We start from the raw sequence: 22,446 nt of genomic DNA on the forward strand, positions 1-22,446 counted from the left end.
TATCCTCACACTAAGTTAACTAAGTCCGACGCAATTTAATAAATTATATTGTATGTGGTGCTCATATCGCGTACAGTGTAGACTTTCAAGCCTATCTTCAGGTAGGACTCTCATACTGCAAAACTTGTCTTTGTAAAGTGAGAAAATGACGAATGAATGAATAAAGCTTGCTCTGCCATGTTTCCCTGCATTTACCATAAAGGCTCGAATTCGTGTGCACTCCAAATTTAGGTGTAAATAAATAAGGTATACAGATGCAAATTGAGAGATATGTTTAATTATATAATTTAATTATCCCCTACATTTATTTTTGTATTCATTTTTGATTGTGGCAGACTCGGTCCTCCATACTGTACAGCTTCATTAAACTTAAAGTCAAAGTAAACAAAGTGAACAATTCCTTACTGAGAATATTTAAAGATTTTATGCTAGATAGAAATATTTAAGTTAGCTATACTTTTTATTTGTACTGTGACAACAAAATAGTAAAAACTACTTAATCAAGAATGTTTGTTTAACTTACAAATTGAGTAAGTGATTGATGGGAACTGTTGGGCTTCTGTAAATAACATCATAGAGTACGATCTAGACCTGCTCTTTTATGAAAAGCACTGGTAGATAACTGTTGTTGTGATTTGGCGCTATATAAATAAAATAGAATGTAATCAGTTTAAATTCTTTTGAGTTAGAATTACTTTTGTTTTTTTAGTTGATCAATGCTACAAACTTTTTTTTTTTTTTTTTCCCTAGACTCCCAGTTTTGCAAACCATCATTGCCGGTGTTATTTGGATTGTTTTGACTTGTTGGAAATTAATTTACCTCCATCAAAATATACTTATAAAATGTATTTTTGTTTTTGAACTCCAAAACATTGGCGTGACAGTGTACTGCCTCGTTCTTCTATCAGACTAAGGAGCCACTTTTACAGCGAAAAGACTCTCTCTCTTAGACCAAAAACTTACAAGTCCTAAAGTTAGAATTGACACAGACCTTATTTCTGAGTTTCTCCTAAATAGGCCAAATATAGGAGCTACTTTTTAACCTGTGAATGCTTTTGTGAACGCTGCCCCAGATCAGCTTCAACACTGATCTTATTAACCGATGGGATATCATTTGGATGTCTCTGATCCACATCAAATACTTGTGAGACATGTGCGTGTAAGCACAACCGAAGTATCATTTGTGGACAGGAGAAATCCACCTATTGCAACACCAAAAGCTCAAAGAGACACTGGAGGCTGTGATCATGCATTATAGATACAGTTAATAAGTTCCTAACATATGACCTGTGGAAGTTTGTTTGATTTTAACAGCTGCCGGGAGATTACACATCACTAAGTGTACCAGAGAAAGAAAAATAAACTTGGTGAAAAGACACGGGTGGTCCCTGACACACGACACACGTCACACGTGTATGACAAAGTCTGTGTGGATTATGAAATTAAATAATTCCAAAATGTGTCAAAGAGGTTTAGTCACTGTAGGTGTTAAATTGCAACAAAGCAGTTTCATAAAGAAAATTAACAGTTAATTTTCAAAACACTTTAATTGTTTTTAATTTATCAAGTTTAGTAGGTTAAAGACATTTTAGTGATGTTAACTTCTGTCGATTTTCATGTCATTATAAAGTCAAGTTTGGATTTTTAACTGTCAAAATTAACACACAAAAAAACAGCTGGAAGGCAAAATCTGGGACTCTGGTGGCTTGTGATTTGCCCTTTCTCATATATTATTCATGACAAATAATCACTTGCAGTGCTAGTAATATTGAGTGTTTTGTAGATTGAAAAGGGAAAAAAAACATACTGAATTACTGTTTCTAGTAACCCAAATGTATAATAATAGAGTAAAAAGGTTTTTGTGATTTTTGATTTTGTGAAATTGAGGCAGTCCTCAGAACCATTAGAAACACAAAGAACAAATTTAATTAAAGTCTGAATATTATTTTTAGCAGACATTCTTTACAGTGCTTGGCCTATAGTGTTGGACAGTTGACTGAACATCTCTGTTTGGAAAAGGGGTAAAAAAAAAACAAGGTAAATATTTTGATCTGAGTTGTAAACCTGATTGACTATTTTCATTTCTGAATTAGAGAATTAAACTAAGAAAAGTTACACGGACTCTTGGGAAACCTGAATTGATGTTATTATCGTGCAAAAAAAGACATTGTCACCATGGCATCCTAAGAAAAGTGTAAATATCTGCCCGGGGAACAAGTGGGAAGCACCATCTGTTGTTTCACTCATCCATGTGTCAGGCAGCACTTATCCACTTCCAGCTCCAGGCAGAGCAGCACATTTGTTGTGATCGGAACCAACTGTAGGACAGAAACCCTAACTAATTTTTTTTTATACAGTGTCCTAATCTTCATCTGTACTACATTGCCATAAAAGGATTCAGTGATGGAATTGCATGAAATACATGCAAGTTATAAACTTAGTAATCTGACTGATTTATGTTGTGTGCAATTTAATCATAGCTTCCATCCAAGGTTGCACACGGCTATATTGTTCCTCATGTGTTGAGGGGTGTTGTTACAATGTACACAGAGAAAAAAGAAAGGGAGTTTAATGTGCTGGACTAAATGCTGCACTCCAACAGAAGAAAAAGCTGGAGTTGTCTGAGGGCTTGTTACTTATAATTGGTTTACTTCTGAGCTTTCTGTGGAAGAAATTCCTTCACTCTTCTAAACATGAGTGGTTGAGCCACCCACAGCATCCAGAATGATTTGGAATCTCCTAGGAACTCTTACATGTAAGGCAAGGCAAGTTTATTTGTATAGCACATTTCAACAACAAGTTAATTCAAAGTGTTTTACATAAAACATAAAAGCAACCGGGAAATATAAAAAAGTTTAAAAGCAACACAGGGAAATTGAAAAAATAAACATTAAAATATAATAAAAGGTGCAGTGTACAATCAGGGTTAAAAGAGTTAAATGGAAATTAAAACAGGCTGAGGGGTTGAGCAAATAATTGAGTTACAATTATTTTAAAGAGAATAAACAGAAGTACACTTAATAATAGTGTGGCTGGGATGCACAGAGATAGTATTAGTGTGCTAGAATGTGATTCAAAACGGTGTCATCACTCTTTCAATAGCAAAAGGTTTAAAAGAGCCTTTCCAATTCAAAGTGTTTATCTAATCTATTTTGTCTACTGATGTAATATTCTTTATAGTGTTTACAGTGTAAACAAAAAAAACAGAAGGGGCTTTTATGGTCCAGTTATAAAACTATGAGGAAGGGTTTTATATCTTTGAAAATCCTGTGTTGTGATAAGTACCAGATTAGCAGTAGCGTATGTAAGTAATGTGTGGCTCAGGCAGATACACAAGCAACATAAAAGACTTGATTTTCTGCCAGGTTTTGCGGTCTAAGTTAATCAAAATTTAAATTTGACCGTAAACACAGGTCTGTCTAAAGGGATTCTGGCAGTGAAATGAGGTGGACGTTAAGTTTTACTCAAAAGAATCAAGGAGAAGTATATTTTGCACATTTCTGAATTCCCAGAGTTCTGGATCTCGACTCTTTACTCTAACCGGGACTGAAGTACAAAATCCCAAGCCAAAATCAGAGGATGAGGATACCATGTTGAATAATGTGATTAACATTCATTAAGTAGTTTGTGGCGTCGTAGTTAGCTGCCTTTTAAGATTCTGCACTGCTCTTCATTCTGCACATAACCACATGCAAACTATAAGCTCTTATGCATTACACTTTACTAATGTAATAGAAACACACCTGAGCAGTGGGCATGCATGTACAGTAATTGACAAATGTTTTTCATTGGCCAATGCAGCATCTTGCCAAAAGACATTACGTTGCAGCCAACCAACTTAAAAACCAAAAACAAATACGGTGTTGTTTTGACGGAGCCATCTGCGTTATTGCCAGCACGGTGGACTCATTGAAGTGATTTTTTTCTGTTTTCAGTCTGTCTGAACATGGCGTAATATTACTGTCTTACATTTGTTGATCAATTCCATAAAAAAAAATAAAAACTTTGACATCTTTTTAGTGATGTTCCTGTGTCTTTGGATCTTAACAACTAATTTCCTCAGTACAATAATATCTTAATCAAAAGTATTACCAAATCTACAATCAACACCCAACTGGAATTAATGTGTAAAGTGTTTTTTCTGGGGTATAATTCTGATTTAACTTAAGTATTATATAGGAATTATAGAAGTAAATGAAAATGCAGCTACAATTTAAAGCTACAGTTGCTACAGTGCCGCTACAGTCAGCTAGCTACCTACTGTGATTGACCCTTTGGATAAAGTTCTCATACAGCTAGGCAACCGCACGGAGCAAAGCCTTTGTTAGACCAGTCGCTTTTGGGCACAATTAATACAATTAAAACAATGCTCTCAGTTAATTTGTCCAAACAAGTTTCATTCAATGTAAAGACTGACTTGTAGTTGTCATATTAGAATTTGACTGACTTAATAATTGCATCTACAGTTTGGTATACGTACCTAGGTTTAGGAGTTGTCTTATAGCTTGACACATATCCGGCATGGCTGGGGAGAAGAAGTGCAGAAGACAACATTTTTGTCATGTTTGAAAAATTGTTAAAATTGCCAAACTTTTTACTGAGAAAATGAAGAGAGATGAAGTACTGCATAGACGCCCATGATAACCAATTAGGTTGCTAAGACAACACTGTGTAATATTATAAACAATAAATAATCTGATTCTGATAAATGATAAAATATGCATCCCACACTTGCAGACCTTTATGATTCTCCTGCCCCTCTCCCCTGCTGTTCTCCTGGAGTTTAGTATCACTGCTGTTTATGATTTGTTTTTTTTTTTAAATTACGTACTTATTCCACATATTTAATCGTCAGTTTTATCATGTAACAGTATTCTTCAGGAACAGTCTTGCTGCCCTGCTAGCTTCAGAGGTCTAAGTGGAATACTTAATCAATCAGTGGAATAACCAGCTGCAGGACTGTGTGTCATGTCACCAATGATGCACAAGATGCAAACAAAAACAGGGAGCCTTTCCTATACCTTTTGGTTCATAGTGCTACTAGTTGTCAAAGACTGCACAGGGTACCGTTCATTTTGAATTCATTTTGATGTTATTAGAAATTCTTTAGACCTCTTCAGTATCTCACTATGTGAATTAGAATTATTACTTTGTACTACTGTATCTAATCATTTTCATTTTATAAGTCACATTTATGATTAAAGTTTCAGCGTTACCCAGTGTCTCATTATTGGGATTTAAAATCATGCCATCAACACAATGACACACCGACACTGAAAGTAAACTAAAGATGGATTTATGTTTGATCAGGAGTTCCGCCATAGATATTTACTGCACAGGATTTGATTTATAGTTCAGCGTCTGATTTCATCAGTTTATATCAACACTGCGACACCAGATAGATAATCAGCCATGGTGTAGCTACAGCGGCTACATGTATAGGCTCTGTCACTATGCTGCGACCCTTAAATGCACAACTTTAAATGAACCTTATGCCATACTTGCAGAATACTTTGACTTTATATGCTTTAATACTTTCACTGATTTACATAGTATTGGACTTCCATAAAGGAACTTAATCAATTTCATGAAGGAACTTGCAGCAGACGGATTAAAAAGTAAAAAGTATCTCTTTTAAAATGCCAAAATTATAAGATATTACGAGAGTGTTTTATCTCTCCTAATTCTTGGATGTATGTGTTTATTTATTTTGCTGGAATGGACTTGTAAGCAGTTGATGTCCACAAATAGAGACTTTAGAGGGAGCATGTTATAGCTGTTAGCTGTAGCAGGTAACCCTTGTCAGTTCCATCCCCCACTCTACAGGATGGCTCCTTAAAATTTGATTACCAGGCTGCTACAGAGATTATTTAGTCCTGACCCCTTTTTGCAAACCTCTCAGGGACATCCCTAAAAAGTGTTTGTTCAGTGGCTTAATTATGGACAGTGTGAGGGTGCTGGATGATGCAGACAACACTTTTGAAAGAAGTGTCAAAGAAACAGATAAATGTTTTGTAATAAATGATGGTGATAGAAATATCTTTTTAACGTGGACTACAGCAGGTACAGTGGGACAGCAGAATTTGTCTTACTGTAAATTCAGGGGAAGCTAGCTAACATTTGGCCAAAATGCAGCACCTACAGTATCTACCATGCATTGTGATTGGCTGACTTGTTGCTCATGTAGTGATACTGTTCTCAACATTTAAAATCATGGCCCAGCCCGTAACTGAGGTGGACCAGAAAGTACAGAACCAGTCCAGGTTTGGGGCAGGTACTTGATAAATGTTAAAACTCTGGTAGTTCGTTGCCAGGACACTCACCACTTTTATGAATCACTATTTGTAGATATATTGTAGTCGTCATTTACATTTTTACTTTCTTATCCTGACAAGACCACTCAGTGTGTCATCCAGCTTGCAAATTCTTGACATGGGTGGTGAATGACTGCCAGGCTTTATAAAAAGTATTAGTCAGTGTGAACCCAACCTTTGCTAACTGCAAAAACTGCATTAGATCCCTCATCCAATGAGTATAGGTGGGTGGCATTTTCTTTCCACTTAAGAAGGATCCTCTGGCAGTCAGAAACACAAAGGTCATGCGTGAGGGGTTTCATTCATATTTTAGTGGCTCCAAATATTGCTGTCAGTGGATTGAGAGGGACCCATGTTTTGGCATTTCCCAGTCCAACACATAGTCACTGTCAGAGGAACAATATGTGTAGATGTTTCCCTCTTACTTTTTTACATTTATTTATTTCATTTTTTCAGGAACTGTTTCACCACCATCCCCAAATAAGTTTTTTTTTAATTTTTATTTCCTCTTTCATTGCATTGTGGGAAAACGGTGTCCATCAAAAGTCAAGTGTTTTTAAAGGTCATGTATATGAGATTCTGAACATTAATACAACAGCAACTATTTGCTATGTAAAGATATATTGGAGTAATGGCGTCACGTTCCCACCATGTGTGTTGTTATACAAGCTGTCAAAGCTGTCCTGTGTTTTGGTAGCTGGTCTGGCCACTCGCGCAGGCTTTTGCATGTGAGTCCGTCGCTGTGAAACTGTTGGCTTTGAGGAGAGCGATATAACTGCTGCTGCTTTTCTCATCTAGCTCTGTGAATTAAGGATTTCTTTTGACCAAACTAGAGTTGGTGATTACTGTAGAAATATGTTGTTACTGTTGTTTAAATCAAAATGTTTTTTCAAGGATTTAATTGCTCTAAGTATTCTAATGTGTTCCTAGAGCCGTTTGACCAATATCTATATCTATATATTAGTTTCAGCCTCGTCCAGCTGTGAGCAGCTGTATGGCTTTGAGTATACTTACTTATGGCTCCATTCCCGTGTGAGCACACTATAATAAGAATGAAACACGCTTAGAATCAAGGGTGTAGTATGGAGCTGGACACAGTGTAGGTCTTCTGCTGTGGCTGGAAGATGAATATATGTGTCTACTGCCATCTAATGGTCACATTTGAGGGAACTCCTCTTTCCTTATGTGTTTGTTTTCTGGCTATGAAATATCTGCATGCAAGAGGCTGGTAATACTGGTTTTTGCTGCTATGTTATACTATGTTAAGTATGTATTTGGAAACCCATTTTCTGAATTGACTGTGTTGTGGCATAAATGGATTATTGATGAATTGATTATACATTAATTGGGCTACACGATGTGGTTAAAAAAAAAAATCATATAGATCATTTTGACAGAAATTATGATTTGCCTTCTGATTCACGATTAGTGGGAATGATGATATGTGTCACAATTTAAATTGTACTCTGAATTACATTTTCAAAGACTCTGTTAAGTGCACTTGGCCATATTGCGATTTCTATAAATTTTTGATTAATTGTGCACATTATACCTTTAAAATCCAGCTTTTTAGAGTAAAAACCTACCCACAATGCTAGTATGCATGATGTAATGGTCATAGAAAATAGCAAATATCTAGCACCAAGAACTGCTTTCGAACATATAAATTTTTGTATCTTGCCAGAGGCAAATCAGACTGTGTTGTGCCATCTATAATTTTATATGAAAACTTTCTGAAATATTTTTTGACAAAATTGCTGGTCTAAGCTTTTTACCCACTACGTTTACCAGAGACCCCTCTGTGCCCCCTTACAAAAATAAATGTTAAGTAACAAATGAAACATGTATAGCAGAAACAAATGTGCATTGTCCAAAAAAGTAACTTAAGCTAAAACAACAAGCTGCTGATTACTGCATTATATTCCATAATATTTTGAATTGTCACCTGCCACCTTTTAATTTTGTTTCCCTTCATATGAATAAAGACATTTTCACCATAAATTGGTGCAGAAATTAAGAGTTCAATGGCACCTATTTTTTTCCCACTTCAAGCACTGAATAAACAAGACAAAATTGAGAGGCTATGGTAGCAATCTAAAGTAATACAGTTCTAGAACTAACCTTAGCTACTGATATACCCAGGGTGCCACACATGCAGCCTTTCAGTTGCACAATAGAGGGCATCTTAGTACTTCCAACAGTCAGTGTACAGAACCTTGGCATATGAGGCAGAGATGATAAGCAGCATAACAAACAGTCTTTTGTTACAGTAGTTCAATGCTACAGAATATCTGAGCCTGTCTAAATTGCTAAACAGATGTGTAGTCCTTGTGAAAAAAATGATTTGCATCAGTGTATGTATGCATATTTCCATTATGACAAACACACATGGATAGGATCTCAAATCACAGCCGGGGGGAGGAGAGAGTCCGGTTTGGGTACCTCTGAATTGCTTCTCTGCTCTTTGCAGGTGATTGGCTTCATCAGACCGTGTGAAGGTGTTCAGGTATCTTGGGGTCTTGTTCACCAGCGAGGCTAAAATAGAGTGTATAGTAGATTTACAGGTGGATTTATGTGGAATCAGCAGTAATGTGGCGTTGTACTGGACCATTGTGGAGCTGAGCTGAAAGGCTTTCAGTTTTCATGTTCTCATCAATGGTCTCGAGTTTGTGGTAGTGACCGAAGGAATGAGATTGTGGATACAAGTGGCTGAAATTAGTTTCCTCCGTAGGATGGAAATAGATGAGTGGATGAATGAAATGAGTGAAACAAACAAACAAAAATGTCACATACTCTCCCAACATTGTCATACTCAGATGGACAGTTGAGGGGAAAAAAAATAAAATCGATTCAACAGAATCAGAGTGTCATTTTTATTCCACATAGTCTGTTCTGTACCCGGCTGTTCATCTCTCTTTGAGGCTTCAGGCTCCAAGCAACAATAGAATTCTTTCATTTTCAAACTTGTAGTCTTCAACCCAACCGACACGACTCAAGTGCATCACGTGAGGCCATTTATCACACCGCTCCCTCTGGAGACACAAAAGGCTTTTTACAAGTTTTTTTCACATGCAGCAGCACCCCCCAACACCTGGAAACACGCTTTGATGTGTAAAATGGTGGAGTTCCCTTTTTAAGATGCCGATCATGAAACCAGCTGGTGCATGTAGTTTTCTTTCATCTCTTCTGTCTAATAAAGGCTTATAATTGCCAACAAAAATGATAATAAAAAAAGAGTTGAATGGTAAAACCGAACTGTTGCCAAATACTAAGGCCTTCATTTTCATTGCACTATGGCTGGATTTGCCAGTTACTTTCTGCAATAATGTTATCAGTTTGTATGTGGGATGAACTGACTCTGGATGTAAGTGGGCCTTATAGGTTTTTCTAATGGAACACAGTAATTACTAGTCAAACACAAATTGCTGCTTCAAGTTAGAAGTTAGTTAAGAAATTAAGTAGAGGTTATTTCTATCGGAGGTAGGTAATTAAATGTGCTCCCCACTTCTGCAGTTACAACTACACCACTGTTGATAACTGCTAGCAACACTGCCATGACATTTGACTTTGTTTTGTGCCAAGGAGCTGATGATTTTTTTTGCTATGGTTCAACATTTTTGTTAAGACATGGGTTTTCTAAATTTCAGTAGACTCATTGTTACTACTAAACTGTGTAGTCAATTACAGTTTTTTGTCTCAATTGCTTAGACACATTTCTTGAAATTATACCTCTTTTTCTCAACTCTAAACACAAATCCACAGCCTCTCACGCAATTCCCCAAACATCCTATTTTCAGGTCAAAATGAAGCTCTCCACTCAAAACCATTCAATCTTGCTGAAAAACCGAACTTTGCCCTCAAACGCACACAAACACACAAACACACACAACACAGTCTTAAACACTGGTGAGATAAATTCAAAGCAATACTACAAAAACTGGTTAGAAATAATGTGGCTTGTAGTTCTCCCCCTCAAAAACCTTTTCACACGATAAACACAACAAAAAAACAAATGTACATTTGCACATATTTTATTCCTTAGTGTGTACTATACAGTACAACACACCAAACAACAAATTATTCTGCCCCCGCGTCCTGTCTTTGCTCTGGGACAGGCCAGAGATTCTTGTCCTCCACCTCCTCTCTACACCCCTGTCCTCCTCCTTCTCCACCTCCTCATCTTCCTCCTATCCCATCTTGACCTCCGTTGTTCCAAAACTGAATGAACAAACTCAGGCCCTTTTTATCTGTCTATTGACGGTTCTGATTGGTGTGTTATCAGTTATGACTCTTGAAATGAAGAGAAATGAAGGGATTTGTGTGTAGAGTTTAGGGAAATGGGTGTGGTTTCTGAAAAATGGAGTTATCGATTAGAAATTTTAGTTCAAAAGCCTGCTGGCAACAGGCAATTGATTTTGGCCAAACTGGATTTGTCAGATACTTTATCAAACTGCAATAGTCATCATTTTGCACTGTTGGAAGGCTTATAAAAAATAAAATGAATTGCAGTTGCATTTGACCAAAGGAGTCAAGATCCCAATGTTTCATAAGGCGTATATCTAGAATATTTCTAGTTGATGTAATGGTGCAGCCACAAAACAAATCTTGTGTCTAAATAATTTACTCGGCATAAGAATAAAATTGAAGTACTAATACAAGCAGAGAAGAAACTGTTACCATATACTGTAAAGACAGTAAAACTTCATTTAATAGCTCGGGCTATTATGAACACACCCCGCCTATATTTCAAGTTTTATGGTATCATACAGTGTGGAGAACATGTTTTTCTAACCTTAATGCTAATTAAGGGAAAATTTAATGAAAAAACAAGTTCTGGTTAAAGAGGTTAAAGACTTGTTGTGTCCTCTGTCTCCAGGCATGGATGAGAGGTTATGTGTGCCCCCCAGCTAAAGGCCTCTGTCGCCCTGACCTGTGCATCCCACCAGTTCCTCTGTGAGCATGTATCGCAGGAACGGGCTCTCGGATGGCACCAGCATCAATTCCGTCACCTCAGAGGTAAGAACAAGCTCCTGCGGTGTTCATTGCTGTAATTTGTAGTTATGTTGGGCCTCAGCTGAAGAATTTGTTTGTTATAATCTGCAAAGATGAGCAAAGTTGTTTTTTTTTGTGCATCTAAAGTTTGAGGATCCTCACTTGCAGGTTTAATGTGAATATAATATCAGCATTGTTTAATAGTTCATGTAAATGGAAACTTCAACTACTACTTTTTACTATAAATGTTACTGCTACTTTGTAAAGCAGCAGATCTGCACATACAGTGAGGAAAATAAGTATTTGAACACCCCTGCTATTTTGCAAGTTCTCCCACTTAGAAATCATGGAGGGGTCTGAAATTGTCATCGTAGGTGCATGTCCACTGTGAGAGACATAATCTATAAAAAAAAAAAATCCAGAAATCACAATGTATGATTTTTTAACTTTATTTGTATGATACAGCTGCAAATGAGTATTTGAACACCTGAGAAAATCAATGTTAATATTTGGTACAGTAGCCTTTGTTTGCAATTACAGAGGTCAAACGTTTCCTGTAGTTTTTCACCAGGTTTGCACACACTGCAGGAGGGATTTTGGCCCACTCCTCCACACAGATCCTCTCTAGATCAGTCAGGTTTCTGGGCTGTCGCTGAGAAACACGGAGTTTGAGCTCCCTCCAAAGATTCTCTATTGGGTTTAGGTCTGGAGGCTGGCTAAGCCACGGCAGAACCTTGATATGCTTCTTACAGAGCCACTCCTTGGTTATCCTGGCTGTGTGCTTCGGGTCATTGTCATGTTGGAAGACCCAGCCTCGACCCATCTTCAATGCTCTAACTGAGGGAAGGAGGTTGTTCCCCAAAATCTGGCAATACATGGCCCCGGTCATCCTCTCCTTAATACAGTGCAGTCGCCCTGTCCCATGTGCAGAAAAACACCCCCAAAGCATGATGCTACCACCCCCATCTTCACAGTAGGGATGCTGTTCTTGGGATGGTACTCATCATTCTTCTTCCTCCAAACACGGTTAGTGGAATTATGACCAAAAAGTTCTATTTTGGTCTCATCTGACCACATGACTTTCTCCCATGACTCCTCTGGATCATCCAAATGGTCATTGGCAAACTGAAGACGGGCCCTTACATGTGCTGGTTTAAGTAGGGGAACCTTCCGTGCCATGCGTGATTTCAAACCATGACGTCTTAGTGTATTACCAACAGTAACCTTGGAAACGGTGGTCCCAGCTCTTTTCAGGTCATTGACCAGCTCCTCCCGTGTAGTTCTGGGCTGATTTCTCACCTTTCCTAGGATCATTGAGACCCTACGAGGTGAGATCTTGCATGGAGCCCCAGTCCGAGGGAGATTGACAGTCATGTTTAGCTTCTTCCATTTTCTAATGATTGCTCCAACAGTGGACCTTTTTTCACCAAGCTGCTTGGCAATTTCCCCGTAGCCCTTTCCAGCCTTGTGGAGGTGTACAATTTTGTCTCTAGTGTCTTTGGACAGCTCTTTGGTCTTGGCCATGTTAGTAGTTGGATTCTTACTGATTGTATGGGGTGGACAGGTGTCTTTATGCAGCTAACGACCTCAAACAGGTGCATCTAATTTAGGATAATAAATGGAGTGGAGGTGGACATTTTGAAGGCAGACTAACAGGTCTTTGAGAGTCAGAATTCTAGCTGATAGACAGGTGTTCAAATACTTATTTGCAGCTGTATCATACAAATAAATAGTTAAAAAATCATACATTGTGATTTCTGGATTTTTTTTTTTAGATTATGTCTCTCACAGTGGACATGCACCTACGATGACAATTTCAGACCCCTCCATGATTTCTAAGTGGGAGAACTTGCAAAATAGCAGGATGTTCAAATACTTATTTTCCTCACTGTATCATGCATAACTTTTCAATCAATCTCATTAAGAGCCTTAACTTAATTTGACATTGCCACCTGAAAAGCAGGTCACAGAATACAATCTGCCCATAAATAGTTTCTGGGAGTATTTGTACCTCCGACACCTGCTATTCTACATCACGGGGAAATCCCACCAGAGTCGGATCTTCTTCAGCAGGGTTTGTAGGCAATCCTGTGGTCTGGTCGCTGCCTTGCTGCTAGGCTGCCACACGGACCACCGGCCGCTACCACAGTCTCTGAGGGAAGGCCCCTCTCTGTTCCTTGTCACAGAAATTGTGACCACGATTGTGACATTAAGAAAAGGTTAGTTTCAAGTTTTAATACAGTCTGTGATTCCAAAGTCGGCCTTAAGTGACCTTAGATAATTTTAAATTATCTCAACTGGCAGATGATAAATTTATTTTGTCTAATAGAGAGGAATGGATTAAAGCAATTAGATGTGTTGAGGAGTCTCAGGCTTAAGAATGACCTTGAACAAATCTGTTTATTACACTACCACTTAAGAACTGTGAAGAAGTTAATGGTATCCTGTGAAGAACCCAGTTACATACCTGGGTGTGATTTACATTTATTAATTTAGCTGAAGCTTTTATCCAAAGCGAATTGCTATATATGTCAGAGGTCGCACGCCTCTGGAGTAACTAGGGGTTAAGTGTCTTGCTCAGGGACACAATGGTGTCTCACAGTGGTAATTGAAACCAGGTCTCCCACACCAAAGGCAACTTATCTATGCGCCACCACCACCCCAATGGTGATAAGAATGAAAAACTCTGCAATAACCTAAACTTCAGGCCTATGATTAAACAAATAATGAAAAGGTTCCAAAATGTGGTGGATGAGGGATCCAGATCTATGTATCCTTATCACTGGAAATACCTACTGAAATACACAAAGAATTAGATAAGATCTTATTTAATTTCATTTGGAGGAACAAATGTCATTATTTAAGGAAAGATACCCTATGCAACATAAAAAATGGAGGCTTTTTGAAATCTTAAATAATACTTTGAAAAGATAAATGGCTAACTAAGTTTATAAGAAAGACAAACATTTATAACACCTAGTATTATATCTACTAAAATGTCGACTACAAAATTTATAAATTGTGAAGTTATCAAACTTTTATAAACAAGCTTTAATGGCCTGAAAATTAATATAGTATTTTATTCAAGCACATGATTGCCGTTACTGTTCAGTTAATAAACACCAAAGTATGAAGAAGACCTAGCTAACCAGGAAGGAGGGCATGACGGGAGGCTCCATAGTCTTAGGGTTGCTGCCACACCTTTTTTATATACAGTCAATGTGCCACACAGACCACTATCTTTAGCGCCCTTAGTGGTAGCGACCAGTGGTCCGTGTGGCAGCAACCACTATCTTTAGCGCCCTTAGTGGTAGCGACCAGTGGTCCGTGTGGCAGCAACCACCATCTTTAGCGCCCTTAGTGGTAGCGACCAGTGGTCCGTGTGGCAGCAACCACTATCTTTAGCGCCCTTAGTGGTAGCGACCAGTGGTCCGTGTGGCAGCAACCACTATCTTTAGCGCCCTTAGTGGTAGCGACCAGTGGTCCGTGTGGCAGCAACCACCATCTTTAGCGCCCTTAGTGGTAGCGACCAGTGGTCCGTGTGGCAGCAACCACTATCTTTAGCGCCCTTAGTGGTAGCGACCAGTGGTCCGTGTGGCAGCAACCACCATCTTTAGCGCCCTTAGTGGTAGCGACCAGTGGTCCGTGTGGCAGCAACCACTATCTTTAGAGCCCTTAGTGGTAGCGACCAGTGGTCCGTGTGGCAGCAACCACCATCTTTAGCGCCCTTAGTGGTAGCGACCAGTGGTCCGTGTGGCAGCAACCACCATCTTTAGCGCCCTTAGTGGTAGCGACCAGTGGTCCGTGTGGCAGCAACCACCATCTTTAGCGCCCTTAGTGGTAGCGACCAGTGGTCCGTGTGGCAGCAACCACTATCTTTAGCGCCCTTAGTGGTAGCGACCAGTGGTCCGTGTGGCAGCAACCACTATCTTTAGCGCCCTTAGTGGTAGCGACCAGTGGTCCGTGTGGCAGCAACCACTATCTTTAGCGCCCTTAGTGGTAGCGACCAGTGGTCCGTGTGGCAGCAACCACTATCTTTAGCGCCCTTAGTGGTAGCGACCAGTGGTCCGTGTGGCAGCAACCACTATCTTTAGCGCCCTTAGTGGTAGCGACCAGTGGTCCGTGTGGCAGCAACCACTATCTTTAGCGCCCTTAGTGGTAGCGACCAGTGGTCCGTGTGGCAGCAACCACTATCTTTAGCGCCCTTAGTGGTAGCGACCAGTGGTCCGTGTGGCAGCAACCACTATCTTTAGCGCCCTTATCGCCCCTCATCTTCTTTGGACAGATCAAGGCACACACCGTGTGCTTATGTACACAAGCTTTGTATTTCTTAAGGAAACTTCAAGGTCCCATATTATATGAAATCCACTTTTCCATGTCTTTTCAATCAAAATATGTGTGTCTAAAGACTCCCAGACTATGAGAGAAAAAAAACTCTCTCCTTTTCTCCTGCTCAGTCTTTCAGTAAACACAGTTTGACAATTTTACACAATTTGCCTCCCTTATTGACATGGAGGGATCTGTTTAGGATTGGACCTCCTCCAGCCCTTCAGCACAGTAGATGGTCTCGCCAACGGAACACGTACTGAACACAGTGCTCTCAGCCCCACCGTCCAACACAACACCAAGCTGTTGTTCCACTGCGCTAGAGATGGAGGTTGTTCAGTATGTCTCTCATAAAGTGCTTTTACGTTTATGAAAGAAAGATTTAGTGGTTTTCCCTCTGATGTCCTCTGGCTGCTCTGCCTCAACTCCGTAAGTTATGAAGTTTCCTGATGACAGATAGCTTTACATGTTGCTAATGCTACAGTAACAGCTAGCGGCTACTAACTGTAACTGAGTAATCCAGCAGTCCAAAGCTCGTGTACTAAACACCTGTAAACACCAGCTTCCATTCCGGGCAGAATCAGCTGATAGGACAGCTAGCTGCACAGCTAACTGAGCTAACTAGCTTGCGGCAGCTACTGTTAGCAGTGTTAGCCTCTAAAGTAACTGGTAACAAACTCTGTAAATCACCACAAGAGGGAAAATAATTTCTCCATAAAATCTAATCCAGTTTCACCAAAACCAGTGAATACAATTATAAAGTTGTATTTTAGTACATTAATCAGAGAGGCCTAGTCTCACATAGCCAGCTATATCTCCACTCTTCAATTAACCCTTCGCTAAGCCACGCCCCGAATACACAACTGGCCACACAGTGCAGTATAGGACTCGATCTAACTGAGGTCCAACATGCGCTTCGTTGACTCACATGCAAAAAGAGTCGTTTTCTAGCTTTTTTGGATGTATTTTTCTAAGATATGGTCAAACGCTGTTCCTGGGGCACTTGTAATAGTTACAGTTCCTACCCAGAGAGGTTGAAAGGACAAGTAAGATTTATTTAAGGTTCACTTGTGTGAGTAGTAGGCTTTAGTTTCTTTAATTTTTTTCACGTTCGTTTGAGTCAGTTTGACAGCCTGAATACAACCTTCAAAATGCAACGACAAAACTGTCTGCTTATTTCTGAGATCGCTTTTTCCAACAAATTTGACAATATTTCTCCGGAGAGTGCAGTAAAAGACAGTGGCAGCGCCGACAGTTTGTTGGACTTAGCAACAGTAACCAATTGTGCCGGATTTGTGTCGAGGCTTCGAACCAATTCGACACTTCTCTTCACTGTGACACCTACTGGTTACTTTTGATATTGTCACATCTTTATAGTGGTTTCAGTAAAACAATGACTGACAAGCATATACAAATTCCAAATGTCTTATCAATACAAAACCCATAGGATTTCGGGGGAAATCACCATTAAACAAAGAAACGCTTTCAGATCGTCAGACGGCAAATTGTGATTGCAATGAACAATGTGTTTAAATAAAAACATTTGTTTTGTTGCGTCATGGTTATTTCAAGAATTATTATAAATTAAAGATTAACAACAATGCTAACATTTTTTATATTTCAAGATTTTTATTCAGAAATTTCGGCTGTTTTAGGGCTGAGTCTGTTTCTTTTTTTACAAATGACATCCCCAGCCTTGGAAAAAATTTGTTCACACGGAACACTTGTTGCTGGCATGTATAAGTATTATTTTGCCATCACATACAGGTGCGGATACACAGCATGTCTCTCCTGCCAATACATCAAAGCATCGTTTGTCCTTGGAACAAAACCATAAAATTTTTACTTCTACAGTGGCATCAGCAGTTGCACTGTAAATATGATGTGTCTCAGTGACACGGCTGTCAAAGTTCTCACAAACTGTCTGTGTAGTTTGCTGTGGTTGCCGTTGTTGCTGCTCCTGCAGCAGATGGTGGTGGTGGGCCTGAGGAACTTGATGGCTGTGGCTCTGATTTAATGGAAATTGAAGTTAGTTATGCAGCATAGATATGTCTAAGGCATTAGCCTACTTACATTATTCTTACAATACATACATACAATAAAATATAGACTGAAATTGCTCATCATCAGGTGTTGTTATGGTAGTTGTTAATGAACGCATTAACGCAACACACTCCATTGTTAAGTTCTTCTCAGCTTCGTGGACTTTGACTTGATTTCCAAATGCCAGATTATTTAATCTTGGATCCAGCAGTGTTGACAGGGCCAATACTCGGAATGATTTGTAAGTCCCACATCTGGAGTGCAGGCCATCCTTCAGGTACGAGCCTAAAGTACACAACGGGAGCAAATCATGACATTTTAATTAAATTGATCAGAATCAGGAGCTTTATTGCCAAGTAGTGTTTTACACATACGAGGAATTTGCTGTGGTGATAAGGTGCTACACGTAGACAAACATACAGTCAACATAAATAAATGTAGAAATATATAAATATGGAATGGAAGAACAATGTTGCAGATATATATGTGCATTATTCTGGGTCTGTGCCGTGCAGAAGTAACGCAACGGAAGAGAATATTGTGTACATATAAATATATAAACAACAAAGATCAACAATAAACAACAAATATGTGCGATGTGCCAGGTCTGTGCCCGACATGAAATGAAACAGTATTTACATGTGCAGAGACATTTGTATCATTTGCAAGGGGGGAGTGTCAGTGGGGGCCCCGGGCCTTGTTAATGAGGCTAGCTGCAGACACGAAGAAACTGTTTTTGTGGCGAGAGGTTTTGGTCCAGATGGCCCGCAGCCTTCACAGTTTGTGTCTGCAGCTGACTCCTCCCACCCCATTCTTTGGGGCAATGATGGTGCCCAGCTGGGAGCTGGGTTTATAGTTTGTGATCTGTCTGAACCCCCTTCAGACAGAAGTGGCGTTGTTTGCAGAGAACTGGTTCTTTAGTCTCTCGGAGTACAGTCGTTTAGCTTCTCGCACCTCCCTGCTAAACCTGTACTTTAACGCCCTGCACCCGGCCCTGTCACCACTCCTAAATGCCTCCTCCTTTTCCAACCTTAGCCATCTGAGTTTAGCTGTGAACCAGGGTTTGTCATTGTTATAACTCACCCTGGTCCATGTTGGAATGCAGCTGTCCTCACAGAAGCTGATGTAGGACGTCACAGCCTCTGTAAACAGATTGTTGGTAGCAGTCCTGAAAACATCCCAGTCAGTACAGTCCAAACACACCTGGAGGTCCTCAACAGCTTCACTAGTCCACTTCTTTGATGTCCTCACTACAGGTTTATAGAGCTTTAGTTTTTGCCTGTAAGCAGGAATCCGATGTACCATCACGTGATCAGAGGGTCCCAGTGGAGCGCGTGTGACGGCGTGATAGGCACTGCTAACTGTGGTGTAGCAGTGATCCAAAGTTCCCTTCTCTGGTTGGACACTTTATAAACTGTCTGTATTTGGGGAGTTCTTGGCTGAGATTTCCCCTGTTAAAGTCACCGAGAACAATAACAAGGGAGTCCGGATTTGTCTGCTCCACACACAGTATCCGGTCGGCCAGCAAGTGCTGTGCGTCCTGAACATTGGCATGCAGCGAGATGTAAACACCGACCAGAGTGAATGAAGCAAACTCATGGGGGGAGTAACGGTTTACAGTTAATGATAAGAAATTCCAGATTAGGAGAACAATGCTGCTGAATCACTGTCACGTTGCTACACCAGCCATTGTTAATATAAACAGACACCTCCACCTTTTGTTTTGCTGGACAGTTCTGTGTCGCGGTCCGCTCTGTGCAGTTGGAAGCCAGCCAGCTGCAGCGTGGAGTCCGGTATCAGTTCAGACAGCCACGTCTCCGTGAAGCACAGAACAGAAGATGAATAAGAGTCTCTGTTTTTCCCCACCAGAAGCTGAAGTTGGTCAGTTTGTTGCACAGTGAGCGCACGTTGGAGAGAAATATTGACGCACAAGTGACCCGGCTCTTTTCCCTCTCCTGCGGCGCGAACGACAGCCCTTCATGAAAATGTCCAATAATTCCACTGATGACTCAAGAAAAGTGGGAATTAAATCCGCTGGAGAAGTTCCCCTGATGTTCATGAGCTCCTCCCTGGTGAAAGAGCGCCGGGAATCACAGCCGAAAACTGAATTAACATACAAAAACAAAACAAAGCACACCTAACACCGAGGCAGCTATACTCAGCGCCATCTTGTATCTGATTAACATAATATGACATTTTTGGTCAATTACAGAAGCATTGTGGTCATTGCAGCCTACCCAATTGTGCAGCTGGCTCTCGTGTTGCATGTTTCATCTTCTCTGTGAGATTGCGCTGCAACATCCTGTAAAGTGGTATCATTTTGGATGTCGACACTCTCTGTTCCTCTGACATTTCTGTCGTTGCTAGCTTGAAAGGTTGGAGGAGTGTTAAGCACTCAGTAATCACCTCATATTCCAGGCTTGTAAGAGGAACAGTGTCACTGTTCAGGTTGGCAAGTGCAGCAGCCGCTGGCTCACGTTGTTCATTTAGGCGTTGCAGCATGTCAGATGTGCTGTTCCATCTAGTCTCCACGTCTTGTGTGAGTTTCAGTGTTGGTCTGCCCATCAGTCCCTGCATCTCCACAAGTTTGTCTTTGCAGCTTGATCAGAATAATCCAACTACTTTCCTTGCCTTGTTGCAAATTTCATGAAGTACTGGTGTTTGATCACTGGCCCGCTTCACAATAAGATTTAGAGTGTGGGCAAAACGTGGAACATGGCGTAGGTTCAGGAGCTGGGCACTTAAGACTTTTTGCTGCATTATCAGTCACAAGGCGTTGAACCTTTGAGGTTATTCCCCACTCAGCCATGAGCACACTTTTCGCCTCCATTATATGCTGGGCTGTGTGGGACTGGTGGAACTTGGTGACTCCAAGTACCACAGTTGTCATCTTTGCTTCTTGTGTTATGTAATGGCAAGTAACTCCAAGGTACCCATCCATATGAATGGATGACCACATGTCAGCCGCAAGACTGACAAAATCAACCTTCTGTAGGTCAGCCTTGGCTTGCTCCTTGGCAGTGTTTGTACTTCTCACTGACCATTTCCTTCAGTGCCTTCCTAGAGGGGAGGATGTAGTTGGGGTCCATCTTTCTGACAAAGGCCCTGAAGCCTTCATTCTCCACAATAGTGAAGGGCTGTAGGTCCTTCACCACCGTATTCACCAAAGCTTCATCCAGCTCTCTCTGTCTGCCTTTAAAAAGATAATAAAACCTACTTGATAAAATTATTGAAACTGAGCAAATCTAGCTTGAAATAGTGCCTAGTGCTTTAGATTATTAGGCCAAATAGGCCATTATTTGTTAGCTGGATGTACAACAGCATAGGCCAAATACAATGAAAAAAATTAGCTCAGTTCTGCTCAGTGTGTGTCACAATTCAAAATAATTATGTTAACTACAATATCTATTATATAAAACACTAAAAACTACGGGGAAGTTACTGTTTGTTGCTTTTAACAGGTAGCCTATAAAACATTTTGATTCAATACAAGGCCCATTTTAGCCATCAGTTGTAGCCTATTGTATTATTCAAATATTTAAAGTGTTGTTGTCGTTGTGATTTGGACATTATATTGTAGATGCATTACCAGGTCAACATTTTTAAAACTGACAACTTTCTCAGTGAGGGATTTCATCTGAATTATCTTTCAAACAATGCATACCTTGTTTAGATGGCCCAGCAGCAGCAGGCCAGTGTACAGGGGGAATTTTACCACCCTCTAAAATGGTAGGATGAATACACCTCAAATGGCGTATCATGGAGGCTGTATTGTTGCAGTAGGCAAGTTGCCTATTACAAATCATACACCTCACTTTATTTGGGGTTTCCAAATATTAATGTTCCCACACCAGAGAACGGGATCTCTTGCGTGCATTCTCCATCTTAATCTACACTTATCTATCTAGCTACACACCTATCTAGTGTTAGCTATCTGTCTCTATCACTATCTCTCTATATGTCACTAAATTATCCTCGATATCGCTATAAATGTTACTATATCTGTCTCTTACTAGCCTATCAATTAATATGCTAATATCTGCCGAACTATCTCTGAAATCGCAATCACTATGTATGTCGCTATCTCTCAAAATCTTTCTCCTCTCACAAAAACCCACAAAGTTGGGATGTGTTTGCTTGACCTTTTAAGCATTCTGGGAGTTTCAAACATTGTGAATCAGTAGGTGCGTTCGAGATGACGGCGGCTGACTTTCGCCGACTTGATAGTCTAACGTGAACTGCAGGTGACATTCTACACATTCTACCTGCGTGAGCTTAGCTGAGATCAGTGATCTCGACCAGGCAAAAGTGTGGTTCCAAGTTGGTGCAGCCGGGGAAAAGCAACTGCGGCGCCTGCAGCTGCCTTGCTCCCGCGAGGTTTTAATGTCATGTGACATGGTGACGTTTTGAAGCACCAGCAAAAGTCGGACACAATTTCTAACCAGCATGCCATATTTTAAGTCCAGCATGCATCACGTTAAGTCAGCTCTGCGCAGCGCCGCGTGAAGTCAAACGCACCTATTGTGAAGCTGCAGGTGCGCCACCTGTCGAAACAGGGGTGAAACTTAAATAAGACTCGCTTCACCACTGTCATGTGACATTGATGTTTTGAACCACGCTTTGGAGCAGTGTTTCGAAATGTCTGTGCTTCGGAATCTCGACACAGCGTCGTCACGTCAGTATCGAGTCCCATCCCTATCTAAATACGCTATGGGTCCTCTTACATGGCCGTTGCCATGTTGCTCCACCATGTTTCTACAGTTAGAGCAAC

The 22,446-nt window shown here is 40.2% G+C and overlaps 1 protein-coding gene across 3 annotated transcripts in view; it reads left to right on the top strand.

Annotated features, from left to right (window-relative positions):
• The window catches only part of LOC119914272 (ras-specific guanine nucleotide-releasing factor RalGPS1-like), a 110,507-nt gene that overhangs the window by 4,601 nt on the left and 83,460 nt on the right, over positions 1 to 22,446 (top strand). For all 3 annotated transcript variants that reach the window (XM_038733470.1, XM_038733469.1, XM_038733468.1), the window contains exon 2: positions 11,191 to 11,330. In XM_038733470.1, the coding sequence (XP_038589398.1) occupies positions 11,274 to 11,330 (57 nt within the window). In that variant the 5' untranslated portion in view covers positions 11,191 to 11,273. The remainder of the gene's footprint in view (positions 1 to 11,190; positions 11,331 to 22,446) is intronic.

The sequence above is a fragment of the Micropterus salmoides genome, unplaced genomic scaffold (assembly GCF_014851395.1).
Source record: "Micropterus salmoides isolate LMB-PRFRI ecotype aquatic unplaced genomic scaffold, ASM1485139v1 Ms_hic_scaffold_20, whole genome shotgun sequence".
NCBI classification, from domain to species: Eukaryota; Metazoa; Chordata; class Actinopteri; order Centrarchiformes; family Centrarchidae; genus Micropterus; species Micropterus salmoides.